Source organism: Oncorhynchus mykiss, chromosome 9, assembly GCF_057628025.1.
Source record: "Oncorhynchus mykiss isolate SJ-2025 chromosome 9, ASM5762802v1, whole genome shotgun sequence".
NCBI lineage: Eukaryota > Metazoa > Chordata > Actinopteri > Salmoniformes > Salmonidae > Oncorhynchus > Oncorhynchus mykiss.
This window is the reverse complement of record NC_143030.1, coordinates 69919899-69941386: the sequence shown is the minus strand read 5'-3', so window position 1 is coordinate 69941386 and position 21488 is coordinate 69919899. Positions and strand designations below refer to the sequence as shown.

Sequence of the window (21488 nt, the reverse complement as noted above, 5' to 3'; positions counted from 1 at the left end):
GGAATAGCCTCGACTCAGAATGGGAAAATGTTTTGTCTTGTGTTATGACATGTTACTTCCAACACTGTTATGAATGTGTTTTAAACTACACTTCCGATTATGTATTACCAGGTTATTTTTTAAATGATAGCCCCGCCCCTTCACCAGCAGTGAGCCGTGAGCCTGGGTACAAGACCACTGGGTACAAGATCATTTCAGTGTGATCACATCTCAGCACAGTGAATAACAATAGAGGGTGCTCTTGCACTGTGGCTACACAGGCCAACCAGCGAGCAGTGCCAATGTAGACAAACACCGCACATAGAATAGGATGAAGCAGACACTTTAATGGGTCATGATATGCATCCCAAATGGCACCCTACTCTCTACATAGTGCACTACTTTTGACCCTGGTCATAGCAGTGGACAATAGAGCAGATGTGGTGCCATTTGGTACGCAGACATGGAAAGCAGTGGGTATCACAGACAATACATCTCTGTCTGTGGGTCTTGCTAAACAAGGACATCATATAAGAGTGTGGTGTGCTCCCTTCTCTCTAGCTCTGTGGATCCTATAATTGGAGCACCGGGAGTTAAGGTGTTTACCTTGAATCATCAGAATCATCTAATATGGTAGCAGGGGGGGTTAAGGTGTTTACATTTAATCATCAGAATCATCTAATATAGTAGCAGGGGGGTTAAGGTGTTTACGTTTAATCATCAGAATCATCTAATATAGTAGCAGGGGGGTTAAGGTGTTTACATTTAATCATCAGAATCCTCTAATATAGTAGCAGGGGGGTTAAGGTGTTTACCTTTAGTCATCAGAATCATCTAATATAGTAGCAGGGGGGTTAAGGTGTTTACGTTTAATCATCAGAATCATCTAATATAGTAGCAGGGGGGTTAAGGTGTTTACCTTTAGTCATCAGAATCATCTAATATAGTAGCAGGGGGGTTAAGGTGTTTACATTTAATCATCAGAATCATCTAATATAGTAGCAGGGGGTTTAAGGTGTTTACCTTTAGTCATCAGAATCATCTAATATAGTAGCAGGGGGGTTAAGGTGTTTACCTTTAGTCATCAGAATCATCTAATATAGTAGCAGGGGGGTTAAGGTGTTTACATTTAATCATCAGAATCATCTAATATAGTAGCAGGGGGGTTAAGGTGTTTACCTTTAGTCATCAGAATCATCTAATATAGTAGCAGGGGGGTTAAGGTGTTTACATTTAATCATCAGAATCATCTAATATAGTAGCAGGGGGGTTAAGGTGTTTACATTTAATCATCAGAATCATCTAATATAGTAGCAGGGGGGTTAAGGTGTTTACATTTAATCATCAGAATCATCTAATATAGTAGCAGGGGGGGTAAGGTGTTTACATTTAATCATCAGAATCATCTAATATAGTAGCAGGGGGGTTAAGGTGTTTACCTTTAATCATCAGGATCATCTAATATAGCAGCGGGGGGGTTAAGGTGTTTACCTTTAATCATCAGAATCATCTAATATAGTAGCAGGGGGGTTAAGGTGTTTACCTTTAGTCATCAGAATCATCAGAATCATCTAATATAGTAGCAGGGGGGTTAAGGTGTTTACCTTGAATCATCAGAATCATCTAATATAGTAGCAGGGGGGTTAAGGTGTTTACATTGAATCATCAGAATCATCTAATATAGCAGCGGGGGGGTTAAGGTGTTTACCTTTAATCATCAGAATCATCAGAATCATCTAATATAGCAGCAGGGGGGTTAAGGTGTTTACCTTTAATCATCAGAATCCTCTAATATAGCAGCGGGGGGGTTAAGGTGTTTACCTTTAATCATCAGGATCCTCTAATATGGCAGCAAAATAATATCAGAGAAGGTAGAGCATGCTTCTACACACAGTGTCCTTCAAACTACAGTACACTATACGATTGCTTTTATTAACAGATGCAGTCTAGAGAGGAGAGTGATAAACTGAGAGAGGCGGGGGTTCTATCAATTATATGATTGCTATAATTAACAATAATTAAATACAGATCAATAAAGAGGGACTGGGGATTAGAATAAGGTCCATAGCTGCTTTACAAGGAACCACTAAATAGCTGCTTTACAAGGAACCACTAAATTGCCCCATATAGTCAACCCCAATAACACGTTGCCATGGAAACCCCCCAGGGACAGGGTTTGCACAGGCACTACCTTTCCAATCCTACAAGCAGTGATTAGGTCAATTACTGTGCTACCATGCTGCAGACCAGACCAGCAGCATGGTAGCACCAGACCAAAACAGCAGCATGGTAGCACCAGACCAGCAGCATGGTAGCATTGTACCAGACCAGCAGCATGGTAGCACCAGACCAGACCAGCAGCATGGTAGCACCAGACCAGACCAGCAGCATGGTAGCACCAGCCCAACAGCATGGTAGCACCAGCCCAGCAGCATGGTAGCATGAGACCAGACCAGCAGCATGGTAGCACCAGACCAGACCAGTAGCATGGAATCACTAGACCAGACCAGCAGCATGGTAGCACCAGACCAGCAGCATGGTAGCACCAGCCCAGCAGCATGGTAGCACCAGACCAGATCAGCAGCATGGTAGCACCAGACCAGACCAGTAGCATGGTAGCACCAGACCAGACCAGCAGCATGGTAGCACCAGACCAGACCAGCAGCATGGTAGCACCAGACCAGCAGCATGGTAGCACCAAACCAGACCAGCAGCATGGTAGCACCAGACCAGCAGGATGGTAGCACAAGATCAGCAGCATGGTAGCACCAGACCAGACCAGCAGCATAGTAGCACCAGACCAGACCAGTAGCATGGAAGCACTATACCAGACCAGCATCATGGTAGCACCAGACCAGCAGCATGGTAGCACCAGACCAGCAGCATGGTAGCATTGTACCAGACCAGCAGCATGGTAGCACCAGACCAGACCAGCAGCATGGTAGCGCCAGCCCAACAGCATGGTAGCACCAGACCAGCAGCATGGTAGCACCAGACCAGACCAGCAGCATGGTAGCACCAGACCAGACCAGTAGCATGGAATCACTAGACCAGACCAGCAGCATGGTAGCACCAGACCAGCAGCATGGTAGCACCAGACCAGCAGCATGGCAGCACCAAACCAGACCAGCAGCATGGTAGCACAAGACCAGCAGGATGGTAGCACCAGATCAGCAGCATGATAGCACTAGACCAGACCAGCAGCATGGTAGCACCAGCCCAGCAGCATAGTAGCACCAGACCAGACCAGCAGCATGGAAGCACCAGACCAGACCAGCATCATGGTAGCACCAGACAAGCAGCATGGTAGCACCATTCTAGCAGCATGGTAGCACCAGACCAGCAGCATGGTAGCACCAGACAAGCAGCATGGTAGCACCAGACCAGCAGCATGGTAGCATCAGACCAGACCAGACATAAGGAACAAAAGTTAGATCAGAGTGTGTGATAAAGAGAGAAAACGTCATGTGTGTGATTAAACATTTAGGGGCTATAAGGACATCCTGGAGACATATAAGTAGGCAGTAACCCACCTAACAACAAATGTTTCCCTTTAAGAGTCTAATGTTTTCATAGGAATGTGCCATTGATGTGCAAGGACTGTTTCCAAGATACCATTCCCTTAATGTCAAACACAATTTACCCAGAATGTGATTACCATGTTCTCAGAATCTTCAATATTAATGTTCTAGACATGTTTTATTGGAATTTTGCAAGAAAATTCCAGTGTCCAGTTGTCTGAGGGTTAGGATAATATTCTATCAACAATATAGTAATGTTGTAGACACATTTCAACGTGCCTTAGGCATGCTGCAAGGAGGAATGAGGACTGCAGATGTGGCCAGGGCAATAAATTGCAATGTCCGTACTGTGATACGCCTAAGACAATGCTACAGGGAGAGAGAACGGACAGCTGATCGTCCGAACATCACACCTGCGGGACAGGTACAGGATGGCAACAACAACTGCCCGAGTTACACCAGGAGCGCACAATCCCACCATTAGTGCTCAGACTGTCCGCAATAGGCTGACAGAGGTTGGACTGAGGGCTTGTAGGCCTATTGTAAGGCAGGTCCTCACCAGACATCACCGGCAACAACGTTGTCTATGGGCACAAACCCACCGTCGCTGGACCAGACAGGACTGGCAAAAAGGGATCTTCACTAACGAGTTGCGGTTTTGTCTCTTCCTTGTCTCGAAGGAATGAGCGTTACACCGAGGCCTGTACCATGGAACGAGATTGATTTGGAGGTGGAGGGTCCGTCATGGTCTGGGGCAGTGTGTCACAGCATCATCGGACTGAGCTTGTTGTCATTGCAGGCAATCTCAACGCTGTGCGTTACAGGGAAGACATCCTCCTCCCTCATGTGGTACCCTTCCTGCAGGCTCATCCTAACATGACCCTCCAGCATGACAATGTCACCAGCCATACTGCTCGTTCTGTGGGTTATTTCCTGCAAGACAGGAATGTCAGTGTTCTACCATGGCCAGCGAAGAGCCCGGATCGCAATCCCATTGAGCACGTCTGGGACCTGTTGGATCGGAGGGTGAGGGCTAGGGCCATTCCCCCTAGAAATATCCGGGAACTTGCAGGCGCCTTGGTGGAAGAGTGGGGTAACATCTCACAGTAAGAACTGGCAAATCTGGTGTAGACCGTGAGGAGGAGATACACTGCAGTACTTAATGCAGCTGGTGGCCACACCAGATACTGACTCTTACTTTTGATTTTGACCCCCCCCCCCCCCCCCCCTTTGTTCAGGGACACATTATTCAATTTCTGTTAGTCACATGTCAGTGGAACTTGTTCAGTTTATGTCTCAGTTGTTGAATCTTGTTATGTTCATACAAATATTTACACATGTTAAGTTTGCTGAAAATAAACGCAGTTGACAGTGAGGACGTTTCTTTTTTTGCTGAGTTTATAATCAACGTCACACCAAACACGATGACATTTCAAAAGGAGGCAAATAATTAGTCTGACAAACATGTTTTTTTCATCATTGTGATGTAGCCAGATTTACTTTAGATGCAGTATAACTTTAGCTAGCTAGATAAGAATGAGGGTTTTTCACCCTCAACAGTTATCATCAATTTCAAACCTTCACTATAGGAAGAGACAAGCATGAAGAGGGAGGACGGGAGAGAGAGTGGAATGATACAGAGCTGCTCTTAAAAGGGTAATAGAGAAAGTAAGAAAGACGAGAGAATATACCACAGACAAGGGCGAGTGAGGAAGGTAGACTAGGAAGGATCAGGGAAGAAAAAAAGGGGGTGGAGAATTAAACAAGAAATAAAGTGGAAGAAAAAAAGTGATTTGGGTAAGAGAGGCAAAGAGAGCTGGGGGGCAGGCAGCCTGCCTGGCAGAGGTCATAAAGCCTATGTCTGTATCCCAAATGGCACCAATTTCCCTGTATAGTGCACTGCTTTTAACCAGAGCTCTGATTAAATGTAGTGCACTATATAGGAAACGAAGTGCCATTTGAGACGAATCCTAGTAAGATGCCTCTGGCTCTTCATATCTTTTACATTTCTAATTAAAACAGATAAAGAGTGAGGGAGACATCAATCCACCACTGATTTCCCAGTTAAGGTTTTAGAGCAGGCTGTAAACTAGGCAGCCCGGCATCATTGATTTTATAATTAGCTACCGTCACCCCAGACATGAGCTGGAGGGAGCAGAGGAGATGAAGGAGAGGGGGAGTTGGGGAAGGACAGAGGTGCAGGTAAAGAGGGGCAGGAGGGTAAGATAAGAACGCAGAATGTCGTCTGAGGTCAGAGAAGAGAGGGAGGGAGTGAGTGAGTGAGAGAATGGAAGAGAGAGTGAGGAGATAGAGATAGAGATAGAAGAGAAGATGAGACGTGATTAGCAAATTAGTATCAGAAATGTCATACCCTGAAGGAAGCAACCCAAAATGTTTGAATATTTTTCTTCCATCAAAAACAGGCACATTAGACACAATTGATACAGATCTGTTTTTTTAATTATTATTACAGAAACGAATCCACACGCTTAATGACCCTATATATAAATACCAAAGAATATACATTTTTTAAATAGGTAAGATGACCTCCACAAACAAAACATCATACACACCAGCAAACCACTGGAGCCGTATAGCAATGAGCGTAGGTAGGTATCCTGGAAGGAAGTTACAGCATACACTCATGTAGCTCACAGTAGACAAAGAATAGAACTCCCACAGAAATCTAAAATGACGTCAACAAAAAGGATAGATCTCAGTGCCACACAACTTTGGGTGCACATACCAGGATGTCAAATTCACCCACCCACAGTAGCAAATAGAGATGTAGTACTAGATTACACTAGAGGTAGAGCTGAAAGGGTGTAGAGACGAAGAGGGGTACTCCAAAACCCTCTAAAGCACAGCCTTCAATTATCAATGATGTCCATCACAGTTGAATTACAGTGCATTTCTGTATTTTATTTTTAATAAATGTGCAAAGAAAAGCATGTGAATGGCATATTATGGCATGTTGTGTGTAAATGGTTGAGAGAAAACATATATTTAATCCATTTTGAATTCAGACTGTAACACAGCAAAATGTGGAATAAGTCAAGGGGTATGAATACTTTCTGAAGGCTCTGTATATGTGACAGATGTCACACTTTCACTACAGCTACACCTCTGTGTGAAGGAACACAGTGATGTCCTATACAGTAGAATCAATATCTCAACCCTTTGGACTAACAATTCAAACCTTATCAGATAGTTGTGAGAGGTTACATTTACTTTTAGAAAGAAAATCAGAGAAATAAAAATAAAAGAGTAAACAAAACACTATGGTAATGATTATGATAATAACAGACTGGATTAATAAGGAGTATCCAAGTGTAAAAATAAAATAGCCCCCAAAACATCTCTTACTGCGAAAAAACAGGTGCAAATAGAGCAAATTACAAATATACCAAGAAAAAAGTGTCCCTAGCACCTTATTCTTTCTTAAAGGGGGCAATCTGCAGTTCAAACAACAACAATGGCAGATTGCCCCTTTAAATTACCTAGCTTTAGTATTCTCTTCTTATCAAATGTCATTAGCTTAAACTAAACCAGAACATAACTTCATTACGATATAACTAAAGTTGAGTATTGGTTGAAAATCATGAAAAATATAGTGTTATTAAACCAGTACTAATAATATTTTCCCGGCAAACCTTCCATAAAGTCTTGTAACATCTGTATCTATAAATTACATTATGTTATCATGAGATTCCTTAGTTTACAAGTCTTGTAACATCTGTATCTATAAATTACATTATGTTATCATGAGATTCCTTAGTTTACAAGTCTTGTAACATCTGTATCTATAAATTACATTATGTTATCATGAGATTCCTTCGTTTACAAGTCTTGTAACATCTGTATCTATAAATTACATTATGTTATCATGAGATTCCTTAGTTTACAAGTCTTGTAACATCTGTATCTATAAATTACATTATGTTATCATGAGATTCCTTAGTTTACAAGTCTTGTAACATCTGTATCTATAAATTACATTATGTTATCATGAGATTCCTTAGTTTACAAGTCTTGTAACATCTGTATCTATAAATTACATTATGTTATCATGAGATTCCTTAGTTTACAAGTCTTGTAACATCTGTATCTATAAATTACATTATGTTATCATGCGATTCCTTAGTTTACAAGTCTTGTAACATCTGTATCTATAAATTACATTATGTTATCATGAGATTCCTTCGTTTACAAGTCTTGTAACATCTGTATCTATAAATTACATTATGTTATCATGAGATTCCTTAGTTTACAAGTCTTGTAACATCTGTATCTATAAATTACATTATGTTATCATGAGATTCCTTAGTTTACAAGTCTTATAACATCTGTATCTATAAATTACATTATGTTATCATGAGATTCCTTCGTTTACAAGTCTTGTAACATCTGTATCTATAAATTACATTATGTTATCATGAGATTCCTTCGTTTACAAGTCTTGTTTGCCAGACTGATGATGCTTGGCTGAAGAAGAGACTATTCATTTCCCAATGTGTTATTTAGGCACAAATGTAGAACTGCATCACTCTAAAGCAGAGCTTTGAGCATACCATGTACAGTACGTCTAGTCTAATAAAACTGATCATCTAGAAATACTTCTTCTATAACAAATACATTGATTTAGCTTTAAAACCAAACACTGACTTAAGGTTAAAATGTGGTATGATGTATGCTCTTATTGCAGGGACTCTACAGCTACCAGCCTGCAGGAGCAATAGCTTTATGTAGATGAGGATAGAATATATTATGAGATTAATAAAAACATGAGAGAACATTAAAATGTCACTCCGACCACTCTAACTACCATTCTGCTCTACCATTCATCTTGATTAATCTCTCTATAACCAAACTTCCCCCAACCGTTTTTCCCATTTCAGATGCTTCTCTGTCTGTAATTATCCTCTCAACTAGCACTAGGACAGCATTAATAAAGCAAGAATCAAATAATGATGAAGAACAGAAAGTGCTTATAATATAAAGTCTTAGGTTTGAATATGAGGAAAATCATGTTATGTGTCAGTACTTTACAATGATTCTTCTAATATAGTTGTAGTGTGTTTCAATAACTATAATTACAGTATTCTGAAGAGGTACACGTTTGCTGCGCAGACAGAAAAGTTAAAAGCAACTTTTAGATTTAAAAATGGAGAGAACTGTGAATATAGCCTAATCAACCAGACTGACTCAACCAGGCTACTATGAATATACTGTAACAAATAAATGCAATGTTTTTCATCGTTCTTTTCTAGGAGACGAAACGTTGAAACAATTATACAGTATTTCTTTCTGGCTCGACTGAAATCAGAGAGGGAGCCTTTAATAACTGACTTATGTTAATTAGTGACCTGTCATGATGTCTCATAAAGTGACATAACACAATCCATAAAGCTCACAACATCAACTCCTCCTGCAACTGAAATAACCCTGTTATACAACATTACTATTTGAAATCGAATTAACCCTTTAAAATGTCAAATGTTTTACGCTTTATAACAGTGCTATGTCAGGTCGTAACTACGATTTCAGCTATTACAACAGGTATTATGTCATTCTTAAGACCATGTTAAGTATAATGGGGGCAACACAACAGCCTTAAAGTCATTCGTCAAAGAAAGAGTTCATATAAAATGTAAAAGCAAATTGCATATTAACATAGTTTGTCAAGAGTAGAGGTGAGTTGTAGTGTGTGTGCTTGTGTGCTGAATGGCAAGTTAAAGTAATGGCCAAACAGCCAGTGCTGGTGTAGATCTGATCCTGCATCGCCATTCTACCACTGAGCGGTATCAGCCAGGTCACTGGATGACAGGGAACAACCAAGAAAGGAAAGGTGGTGAACAATCAATCAAATCAATCATTATCTTTATCGTCACAATTGCTAAATGTGTAGTGGAGTCAAGGCACAGCAGAACTGTAGAAAAGGAATGCATATGAAAAGAAAGAGGTGAGAGATGGAGGGAGGGAGAAATATAGAGGGAAAGGGTGGGAGAGTGCTTTAATGATGCTGAAAATTGGCCCGTGACTGCGGTACTAGCTTGTAGACAAATCATTGCTACAGCCTGCTGTCAACGAATCTGTCCCCTTGTTCTCCCTTATCCCCTCCCTCACTCCCTCCTTGCGTCACTCACTGTGCCTTACACTGTCTTACACCATCTCTTTCTCCTCCTCCTCCTCACCCTCATTCAACTTCTTTTACGACCTGATATTGAAAACTTCCATCTCTGCGAGCCATACTCAGCCTATCATCGTAAATACCATCCCTGTGTGTGTGTGTGTGTGTGTGATGAGAATGACAGGACTGTGTGTGTGTGTGTGGGGGGAGAATGACAGGACTGTGTGTGGGGGGGGGAGAATGACAGGACTGTGTGTGTGTGTGGGGGGGGGGGGGGGGGGGTGGAATGACAGGACTGTGTGTGTGTGTGTGTGTGTTACCTGAGGACAGTGGTCTCAGGCAGCAGCAGAGCTGTCTCGTCTCCAGAGCTGTGTCCTCCACATAGGGCTGTGTCACCCTCCTCCTCCTGCACACACACACACACACAAATACACACACACACAAATACACACACACACACACACAAATACACACACGCACAAATAGAGAGAGCATATACATACATGTCCATATACATGTCCAGCAATAAGCCATTATAGTGTAATAAGCCACAATAGTGTAATAAGCCACAATAGTGTAATAAGCCACAATAGTGTAATAAGCCACAATAGTGTAATAAGTCATAATAGTGTAATAAGCCACAATAGTGTAATAAGTCATAATAGTGTAATAAGCCACAATAGTGTAATAAGTCATAACAGTGTATTAAGCCACAATAGTGTAATAAGCTTTAGTGCAATAGGCCATAATAGTGCAATAAGTCAATGTAATAAGCTATAATAGTGTAATAAGCCATAATAGTATAATAGTATATAGTATATAATAGTATAATAAGCCACAATAGTGTAATAAGTCATAATAGTGCTATAAGCCATAATAGTGTAATAGTAGAATAATGCAATAGTGCACAGGCAGGCCTAACTACCTTCACATGATAACAACTAAACCAAATGAGTCACAGTCAAAAGGGGATAAGTCATGTTATCACCAGGCTATAAGCCTAAGGAAACAGCCAGGCTAATTGTGCAATATATGAGCCCAGAATGTGTGTGTGTGTGTGTGTGTGTGTGTGTGTGTGTGTGTGCGCGTAAGAGCATCTGATACCACCTCTTACCGAATCAGAGCTGTGTGTCAGGGTATCTCCTGATTGCCTTGGCAACGAAAGGGGGGCGGGCTGGCTGATGACTACGCCCCCTCGGGAGAGGGGCCGTGACATATCCCTGGGGGAGGAAGGGGGGGTGGAGGGGAGCAGGGAGTCAGGCTGGGCCTGGGGGTCACACAGGCTGTAGTGGGCCAGAGGGCGGGAGGACAGAGAGGGCTGGCGGGGGGGCTGCAGGGCCTCAGGGTTTTCATCCTCAGAGTCAGACAGAGAACTGTCAGGGAGACCTGTCAGACACACAGAGTGGAAAACAACAGTGTTAAGTGATCAACAGAGCTCGGCAAGGGTCAGGAATTCTCCCTGGAGGGGAAAAACTCCTGGCTCTAGTCTCCGTATCTACCTCATGATAGGTTGAATTAATCTCAGATTCTATTTGGTGTAGAAATAGAATCTCTTGTTGTGACAGCCCACAGATCAAATGAGCACTGCTGTATTGCTGTACATACAGCTCAGTGTTAGGGCGGGTCCACAATGTTTTAGTGTGGGTGTGTTCGCTCACTGGTGGGGGCGAACACTGCAGCGCTCCACTTGGCGTCTGCCACAGCCTCCATCCTCTGTTCCACCTGACGCATGTACTCCATCAGGTCCTGTACAGAGGAGAGCAGAGACCTGTCAGACACTCATCTACACACACAACTGTTATCCCAACATAACCCCTAGCCTCTACACCTCTAGACACATAGGAATTCTTATCTCTCTGTGTGTGTGTGCGTGTAAGTGCGTGTGTGTGCGTGCGTGTGTGTGGGCGCATGTCTCCCTCCCCATTGCAGAAGGACAGAGGGCATCTGGAGTAGTGGGTAGGGGATAGCAGTTGATTTCGAAATGTGAATGTATGTGGACAGTGGGAAAGGGAAATGGTGGTTGAAGTGTTGGACAGGTGTAGAGAAGGGTTCCTGCCTGTTTCTCCAGCAGCAGCTCTTCCTTCTCCTTCTGGGCCACCCTCAGACTGGCCTTCAGCTCCTGGAGCTCCCTGCGTGTCTCACTCAGCTGCACCTGCAAGGGGCAGTCATCAATAGCAGGAGTCATATACTGCTATACACAGCCTGATCAGCAGCACAGCACATCATAAGTAATCAAAGAGACTAGTTTTCCAGTTTGAAGGTTTCAGCATGTTGACAGAAATATATAATAACCCAAAATAAAGTATTTTATCGGAATCAAACCCACAATCCTGGAGCTGCAAGTACTATAGAGGACACATTTCAGTATCAGTGGAGGCTGCTGATGGGAGGATAGCTCATAATAATGTCCGAAATGGAGTCAATGGAATGGTATCAAACACGTTTTTAGGTGTTTCATGTGTTTGATATCATTCCATTGACTCCACTTCGGCCAGTATTATGAGCCGTCCTCCCCTCAGCAGCCTCCACTGGTGTGTATAGAGAGTTGATTTTGATTTCCAAGTTTGTTGGTGTATCTAGTCATATCTGTAAATGTTGATTTCCATAATGTAGAGGAGGTGTTGCTCTTTACCCGGTTACAGTCCTTCTCTCTTCCCAGCTCCACTTCCACCTTCTCTCTCTCCATCCTCTCCTCCTGAAGCTTCTCCTCAATCCGCTGCATCTCTCCAATCAGCTTCTCCAGACGCTCTCTGTCCTTCTGCCAGGGTGAGAAACATACCGTTAACATTTAGTCATTTAGCAGATGCTCTTATCCAGAGCAACTTACAGGACCAATTAGGGTTTAAGTGCCTTGCTCAAGGGCACATCGACAGATTTTTCACATAGTAGGCTCAGGAATTCGAACCAGCGACGTTTCGGTAACTGGCCCAACACTCTTAACCACTAGGCTACCTGCTGCTAGGCTACCACACAGTCAAAAGAATGTTGATATGTTATTTTGCTGCTAAGACATTCTGCTACTTGCATTCAAGGTGAATGACTACTTGAGTAATCCAATTCATATGATTAGGTCCATCCATATGATTATTACTGTCTGCGGTGGTGTGTCCTACCGAAGTGGTACGCTGCAGGCTCTGTCTCTCCTGGGCCCAGTGTGCTCTGCCCTCCCTCAGAGTCAGGCTGGCGTCAGCTAGCTGCAGGGTGAGCTGTGCCGCCTGGAGCCTGGCCTGGTGCAGCTCTGTCTGGCCCTGGTCCCTCTGGGCCACCAGAGCACACAGCTCTTCCTTCAGGCCCTCAGCACCACGCTCGCTGGCCCCCTGACGCTCCCGCAGGCCCCACATCTCAGCCAGGGAGGCCTCGCTCTCCGCCTGATAGTTCAACAACAATATGACAGTTCAACAACAATAACATGGTTTTGTTAGATGACTGGTGAGGCCATGGGACATTGGGTACTTTCCTGTTGCATTGTCTTTAATCACCCTCACCCCTCCCTATCCAACTTCCCATCCCTATTCTTCTAACCAGCAAAGTTTGCAATGTTGGTTAAAATAAACTCAACAGCAGTGTTTGTATTAGATGACTGGTAAGGACAAGGGACAGCAATGTGTACTGCCATGTTCCTGTTGCATTGTCTTCTGTTCTTTCCCCTCCCAATCCCTTACATCCTCTTATTAACTGGACTTATCCCTCTCTGGGTGGTGCCAGTCTCGCCTGTTTGCTCTGTGCTGTATTCAGCCTGTGTGTGAGGGTGGTGATGGTGTGTACGGGTGGTGCCAGTCTCACCTCTTTCCTCTGTGCCATGTTGAGTCTGTGTGTGAGGGTGGTGATGGTGTGTATAGGTGGTGCCAGGCTCACCTCTTTCCTCTGTGCCATGTTGAGTCTGTGTGTGAGGGTGGTGATGGTATCCCGTAGCTGCAGGGCATGTGTGTCTCTCTGGGCCAGGGAGCTCCTCAGACCCTGGAACTCAGCAGACAGGCTCCGCAGTTCCCCCTCGGTCTGCTCCAGCTTGAGCTGAGGAAGACACAGGGAGAGAGGAAGAAGAGGAGGATGAGGAGTTTGGGATCAGACATGATGTGTGGCTAGGGTTTGGGCACAAAATGTCTGCTATACTTCACCCAGGTAAGACACTACACGTTGGTAGTGAAAAACACTTAGAAAAGCACTAAATAAATCCAAGTCATTATAGTACCTGCATAACATTCCTCTCTTTCTCATCCTCCATCATTTGAACTGCTTGCTTTTTGTCCCTCTCCTTCATCCTACAAACAGAGACAGAGTTAGCGTTAACCAGAGAATAGTTTAAGAATAACAAGCACACAGATAAAAAGATAAGAGATTGAGGGAGACGAGGAAAGAGAGAGAAAGAGAAAACTTTTGTGAGTGTAATGTTTAATGTACTCTTTTTTTGTTTATTTCACTTTTGTTTATTATCTATTTCACTTGCTTTGGAAATGTAAACATATTTTTACCAAATGCCAATAAGCCCATAAATTTAACTGCAATTTAATTGAGAGAGAGAGAGAGAGAGAGAGAGAGAGAATGAACTACAGGACAAAATACAAACATTAAATTATAAAATATACACACCTCAAATTCCAATTGGCTATACTTAAACTCTTTAAAAATCATCCTCAGCTCTGGCATATTCTCCAATATTTGGAACCAGTGGAGTGGAGACAAATTTGACCCCAATCACTGCCATGGGATATGTGTCAACAGCAACCTTGGGAAAATCTTCTGCATTATCATTAACAGTAGACTCCTACATTTCCTCAGCGAAAACAATGTACTGAGAAAATGTCAAATTGTCTTTTTACCAAATTACTGTACGACAGATCACGTATTCAAACAAACAAACAAAACAAAAAAAGGCAAAGTCTTCTCATGCTTTGTTGATTTCAAAAAACCTTTGACTCAATTTGGCATGAGGGCCTGGTATACAAATTGATGGAAAGTGGTGTTGGGGGAAACATACGACATTATAAAATCCATGTACACAAACAACAAGTGTGCAGTTAAAATTGGCAAAAAACACACACACTTCCTTCCACAGGGCTGGGGGATAAGACAGGGATGCAGCTTAAGCCCTACCCTCTTCAACATATATATCAACGAATTGGTGAGGGCACTAGAACAGTCTGCAGCACCAGGCCTCACCCTACTAGAATCTGAAGTCAAATGTCTACTATTTGCTGATGATGTAGTGCTTATGTCTCCAACCAAGGATGGCCTACATCAGCACCTAGATCTTCTGCACAGATTCTGTCAGACCTGGGCCCTTGACAGTAAATTTCAATAAGACAAAAATAATGGTGTTCCAAAAAAGGTCCAGTTGCCAGGACCATGAATACAAATTCCATCAAGACACAGTTGCCCTAGAGCACACAAAAAAAGTATACATACCTCGGCCTAAACGTCAGCGCCAAAGGTAACTTCCACAAAGCTGTGAACAATCTGAGAGACAAGGCAAGAAGGGCCTTCTACGCCATCGAAAGGAACATAAAATTCAACATACCAATTAGGATCTGTAAAAAAAATACTTGTGAGGTCTGGGTTCGGCTCACCAACCAATAATTAATCAAAGGGACCAACACCAAATTGAGACTGCATGCACAATTCTACAAAAATATCCTCTGCGTACAACGTAAAACACAAAATAATGCATGCAGAATTAGGCCGATACCTGCTAATTATCAAAATTCAGAAAATAAGAGTTATATTCTACAACCACCTAAAAGGAAGCGATTCCCAAACTTTCCACAACAAAGCCATCACCTACAGAGAAAGGAACCTGGAGAAGAGCCTCCAAAGCAAGCTGGTCCTAGGGCTCTGTTCACAAACACAAACAGACCCCACAGAGCCCCAGAACAGCAACACAATTAGACCAAACCAAATCATGAGAAAACAAAAAGATAATTACTTGACACATTGGAAAAATGTACAAAAAAATAGCAAACTAGAATGCTATTTGGCCCTAAACAGAGAGTACACAATGCCAGAATATCTGACCACTGTGACTGACCCAAAATTAAGGAAATCTTTGACTATGTACAGACTCAGTGAGCATAGCCTTGCTATTGAGAAAGGCCGCCGAAGGCAGACCAGGCTTCCAAGAGAAGACAGGCTATGTGCACACTGTCCACAAAATGAGGTGGAAACTGAGCTGCACTTCCTAACCTCCTGTCAAATGTATGACCATATTAGAGACACATTTTTCCCTCAGATTACACAGATCCACAAAGAATTCAAAAACAAATCCAATTTTGATAAACTCCCATATCTACTGGGTGAAATACCACAGTGTGCCATCACAACAGCAAGATTTGTGACCTGTTGCCACAAGAAAAGGCCAACCAGTGAAGAACAAACATCATTGTAAGTACATCCTATATTTATGTTATTTATTTTCCCTTTTGTAATTATCTGTTTGCACATCAATACAACACTGTATATAGACATATTATGACATTTGAAATGCTTTTATTATTTTGGAACTTGTGAGTGTAATGTTTACTGTACATTTTTATTGTTTATTTCACTTTTGTTTAATATCTATTTCACTTGCTTTTGCAATGTAAACATATAATTTCCATGCCAATAAAGCACCTTAAATTGAATTTAAATTGAGAGAGAGAGAGAGAGAGAGAGCAGAAGAGAGAACAAGGGGAAAATAGAGAGAGAGAGAGAGAGAGAGAGAGAGAGAGAAAGAGAGCAGAAGAGAGAACAAGAGAAAAATAGAGAGAGAGAGAGAGAGGGAGAGAGAGATCAAAAGAAGGATTGAGATTGAGGTTGTTGGAGATAGAGAAAGATCAAAAGAAGGATTGAGATTGAGGTTGATGGAGATAGAGAAAGATCAAAAGAAGGATTGAGATTGAGGTTGTTGGAGATAGAGAAAGATCAAAAGAAGGATTGAGATTGAGGTTGATGGAGATAGAGAAAGATCAAAAGAAGGATGGAGATTGAGGTTGATGGAGATAGAGAAAGATCAAAAGAAGGATTGAGATTGAGGTTGTTGGAGATAGAGAAAGATCAAAAGAAGGATTGAGATTGAGGTTGTTGGAGATAGAGAAAGATCAAAAGAAGGATTGAGATTGAGGTTGATGGAGATAGAGAAAGATCAAAAGGAGGATTGAGATTGAGGTTGATGGAGATAGAGAAAGATCAAAAGAAGGATGGAGATTGAGGTTGATGGAGATAGAGAAAGATCAAAAGAAGGATTGAGATTGAGGTTGATGGAGATAGAGAAAGATCAAAAGAAGGATTGAGATTGAGGTTGATGGAGATAGAGAAAGATCAAAAGGAGGATTGAGATTGAGGTTGTTGGAGATAGAGAAAGATCAAAAGAAGGATTAAGATTGACGTTGAGGGAGATCGAGAAAGTCTCTGACCTCTCCAGCTCAGTCTCTCGTTCCACAGCTTTCAGAGTTAGCGCTTTAATGTCATCCTCCAGCTCTCTGATTCGCTGTTTGTTGGCTGCTTTCTTGGCCAGTATGGAACTCTTCTCCTGAGCCAAGGCCTCCCCTGACGCCTCCACCTGCTGTAATGGGGGAGAGAGAGATGACAGGAGAGAGAGAGACAAAGGGAGAGAGAGAAAGAGCAAGAAAGAAAGAGATAAAGATATAAAATCTACAGTTGAAGTCGTAAGTTTACATTCACTTAGGTTGGAGTCATTAAAACTCGTTTTTCAACAACTCCACAAATTTCTTGTTAACAAACTATAGTTTTGGCAAGTTGGTTAGGACATCTACTTTGTGCATGACACAAGTACATTTTCCAACAATTGTTCACAGACAAATTATTTCACTTATTATTCACTGTATCTCAATTCCAGTGGGTCAGAAGTTTACATACACTAAGTTTACTGTACCTTTAAACAGCTTGGAAAATTCCAGAAAATTATGTCATGGCTTTAGAAGCTTCTGATAGGCTAATTGACATCATTTGAGTCAATTGGAGGTGTACCTGTGGATGTATTTCAAGGCCTACCTTCAAACTCAGTGCCTTTTTGCTTGACATCATAGGAAAATCAAAAGAAATTAGCCAAGACCTCAGAAAAAAAATTGTAGACCTCCACAAGTCTGGTTCATCCTTGGGAGCGATATCCAAACACCTGAAGGTACCATGTTCATCTGTACAAACAATAGTGCGCAAGTATAAACACCATGGGACCACGCAGCCGTCATACTGCTCAGGAAGGAGACGCGTTCTGTCTCCTAGAGATTAACGTATTTTGGTGCGAAATGTGCAAATCAATCCCAGAACAACAGCAAAGGACCTTCTGAAGATGCTAAATGAAACAGGTACAAAAGCATCTATATCCACAGTAAAACTAGGCCTATATCGACATAACCTGAAAGGCCGCTCAGCAAGGAAAAAGCCACTGCTCCAAAACCGCCATAAAAATGCCAGACTACGGTTTGCAACTGAACATGGGTGGAAAGATCGTACTTTCTGGAGAAATGTCCCCTGGTCTGATGAAACAAAAATAGAACTGTTTGGCCATAATGACCATCGTTATGTTTGGAGGAAAAAGGGGATGCTTGCAAGCCGAAGAACACCATCCCAACCGTGAAGTACGTGGGTGGCAGCAACATGTTGCTTTGCTGCAGGAGGGACTGGTGCACTTCACAAAATAGATGGCATCATGAGGAGGGAAAATTATGTGGCTATATTGAAGCAACATCTCAAGACATCGGTCAGGTAGTTAAAGCTTGGTCGCAAATGGGTCTTCCAAATGGACAATGACCCCAAGCATACTTCCAAAGTTGTGGCAAAATGGCTTAAGGACAACAAAGTAAACGGTATTGGAGTGGCCATCACAAAGCCCTGACCTCAATCCTATAGAAAATGTGTGGGCAGAACTGAAAAAGCATGTGCGAGCAAGGAGGCCTACAAACCTGACTCAGTTACGCCATCTCTGTCAGGAGGAATGGGTCAAAATGCACCCAACTTATTGTGGGAAGCTTGTGGAAGGCTACCCAAAACGTTTGACCCAAGTTAAACAATTTAAAGGCAATGCTAATTGAGTTTATGTAAACTTCTGACCCACTGGGAATGTGATGAATGAAATAAAAGCTGAAATAAATAATTATTTATACTATTATTCTGACATTTCACATTCTTAAAATAAAGTGGTGATCCTAACTGACCTAAGACAGGGAATTATTTACTAGGATTAAATGTCAGGAATTGTGAAAAACTGAGTTTAAATGTATTTGGCTAAGGTGTATGTAAACTTCCTACTTTAACTGTATATATTCTATAAAGTATGGTATCCTGAGCCTCCTTGTAGATGGAAATGCACATTAGACCTGCAAATGTACTCCTGCTGTTTTGGGATTTAACATTTCAAGATCATTTACATCTGGGGTTTGTGATCTTGTCTAGCTACGTCAAATCACATTTTACACAGACACTGGGGCTACTTGGACATAATCAAACAACCTTGGCATGGACACCCTGTCTTGTAATGTTACATTACCTCCTGCCTCCTCTCCATCTCTTCCATCCTGTCTCTGCTCTCTTGCAGCTCTTCCTTCAGCTCAGAGATGTTCCTCTCCAGCTGCTCACGTCCTCTGTCCCAAGCCTCTCTCGCCTTCCCGTACTTCTCCTTCTCTCTCTGCTTCATCCTTTCTGCCCCCTCCCGCGCATGGATCAATTCGGCCCGCTCACGCAGACACTCTTGCAGGCGACTCTGATCGAGAGAGAGAAAGAGAGAAAATGAGTCCCCCTAAAACATGAGGTATTGATTACCACCTCTGTTTATACATTTTATCCACTTTCATTCATATCCAATTTCATTCACTCTCTCTAGAAGTGAAAGATGGAAATATGTACTTCCCTTTACTGTCTTCCCTCTCCCCCCTGCTCAGACTTCCTCTCTGCCCACCTGCAGTAGCTCAGCACTAGCTACGACGAGCAGCATTTTGATCCCCCTCCTCCTTAACTACACCCCACCTCCTCCTCTCTGCTCACCTGCAGTAGCTCAGCCCTGGGTACAACCAGCAGCATGTCAGTCCCTCCCTCCTCTCCGTGGGCTCCTTCCTCCAGGGTAACCAGGTCTTCCAGAGGCTTGGGGGCACTGAAGGTAAACTGGGGGCTGGCAGAGCACACCTCACCCTTCCCATCCACGTACACAAACTGGTACTGTTGGGAACTGGGCTTGGGCAGGTAGGAGGCTGCAAGAGGGAGGGAGGGGTAAAGGGAAATGGTCAGGGGAATATTTAACTAGATGTCTACATGCTTATCCTCTTAGATGTAATGACAAAATCTAGATTTACGCCTAAATAGACATACCCAAAAGTAACTGCTATTCATGTGTAATTACATGATTCTGACATGCCAAAACTTGGTATGTTTGGAAAGAAGACATCTGGGAGATAAGGAAATCATCAGAAAATAGATTGGAGTTACGTAGTTCAGAATACACAAGATCAAGCACACACAAAATAATCTTTTTTTTATTGTTTTTTTTTTTTGTAATCTTTCATTAACAAGCTATGAGTGAATTATTGATGCCCAGAGCTGGAAACACATCAGATGGCTTCCACAACATGTGAACAATATCAGGAAAAAAATGGGATTGATAGACCTCAGAACTGGAAATGGGCAAATGTTTTAGTAAGTGGTGTCAGGTGTGTTCACGGGATGTTTCCAAGTGTCCGTTTCCAAGTGCAATCCAAAAACGCTATTTGTTCAGTATGAAAACACAATTTCTATCATATCAACCCTACTCAAACATTGTGGTGGTGTTATGAAGTATCCAGGGTACATTCAAGTGTCCTTTCAACCTCTCCAAATTGTCCGAATGTGGTAATTGCACACTGGATGAACCTAAAAGTTATTGTTCAGTATAAAAACAGAATTTCTACAACACCAACCTCTCTCAGACAATGTGGTGGTGTCGGTGGACATACAGGGGATATCCAAGTGTTTCATCATATTTTTCATGTGCAAAGGTATAGTCACTCTGTGGACGTTCAATGTTTTCATTAAGTCATACATCATCAGATAGCATTGGCAATAGGCTGGATTTGTTCCTTCCAACCTAAAGGTTTCATTTCATACCTCCCCATGTATCTATAGCTCAAACACAGACCAAATGGAAGCTTACCTTGTAGATGTTTGGTGAAAACGTTGTGTTAAATAAACATTTTGACTCTCGGGGTTGGTGATAAATAACGGTAGGTCACTGACAGACAAATAAGACATCCTCACGATCTGTGGAGTCCCGGCTTTCGGTGTGTCTCGACTTATTCCGTGTTTATTTTGTTTATGCTTCACAAAGCAAACCGGAATGAAATGAGGTAATCTGCTCGGCCTGCCCTTTTACATTAGTATGCCCATGGATTACAGCCAACATCTACACTGAGCTAAGGGCTAGAGCTGCAACTTTCAAGGAGTGGGACTAACCCGGAAGCTTACCAGAAATCCCATTATGCCCCCCGACAAACCATTAAACAGGAAAAGTGTCAATACAGGACTAAAATCTAATCATATGACACCGGCTCTGACACTCGTCGGATGGGGCAGGGCTTGCAAACCATTACAGATTACAAAGGGAAGCTACATTTGTCACAACATAAAGTGTGTAAACTACTGTTAGGACACTTGTCACAGTGTAAACTCTGTAAACTACTGTGAGGACACTTGTCACAACATAAAGTCTGTAAGCTACTGTGAGGACACTTGTCACAGTGTAAAGTCTGTAAACTACTGTGAGGACACTTGTCACATTGTAAAGTCTGTAAACTACTGTGAGGACACTTGTCACAGTGTAAAGTCTGTAAACTACTGTGAGGACACTTGTCACAACATAAAGTCTGTAAACTACTGTGAGGACACTTGTCACAGTGTAA

At 42.4% G+C, this 21488-nt stretch overlaps 1 protein-coding gene across 1 annotated transcript in view; it reads right to left on the bottom strand.

Annotated features, from left to right (window-relative positions):
* Nucleotides 1-5938: 5938 nt before the first annotated feature.
* LOC110532676 (calcium-binding and coiled-coil domain-containing protein 1) overlaps nucleotides 5939-21488 on the bottom strand; it is a 21660-nt gene continuing 6110 nt past the window's right edge. Inside the window, exons 4-15 of the mRNA XM_021616767.3 lie at nucleotides 19606-19808; nucleotides 19112-19324; nucleotides 17019-17167; nucleotides 13820-13889; nucleotides 13486-13641; nucleotides 12744-12998; nucleotides 12263-12388; nucleotides 11687-11782; nucleotides 11289-11376; nucleotides 10745-11016; nucleotides 9951-10036; nucleotides 5939-9316 (exon numbers count right to left, since the gene is read on the bottom strand). Coding sequence (XP_021472442.2) covers nucleotides 9289-9316; nucleotides 9951-10036; nucleotides 10745-11016; nucleotides 11289-11376; nucleotides 11687-11782; nucleotides 12263-12388; nucleotides 12744-12998; nucleotides 13486-13641; nucleotides 13820-13889; nucleotides 17019-17167; nucleotides 19112-19324; nucleotides 19606-19808 — 1742 coding nt within the window. The 3' untranslated portion in view covers nucleotides 5939-9288. The remainder of the gene's footprint in view (nucleotides 9317-9950; nucleotides 10037-10744; nucleotides 11017-11288; nucleotides 11377-11686; nucleotides 11783-12262; nucleotides 12389-12743; nucleotides 12999-13485; nucleotides 13642-13819; nucleotides 13890-17018; nucleotides 17168-19111; nucleotides 19325-19605; nucleotides 19809-21488) is intronic.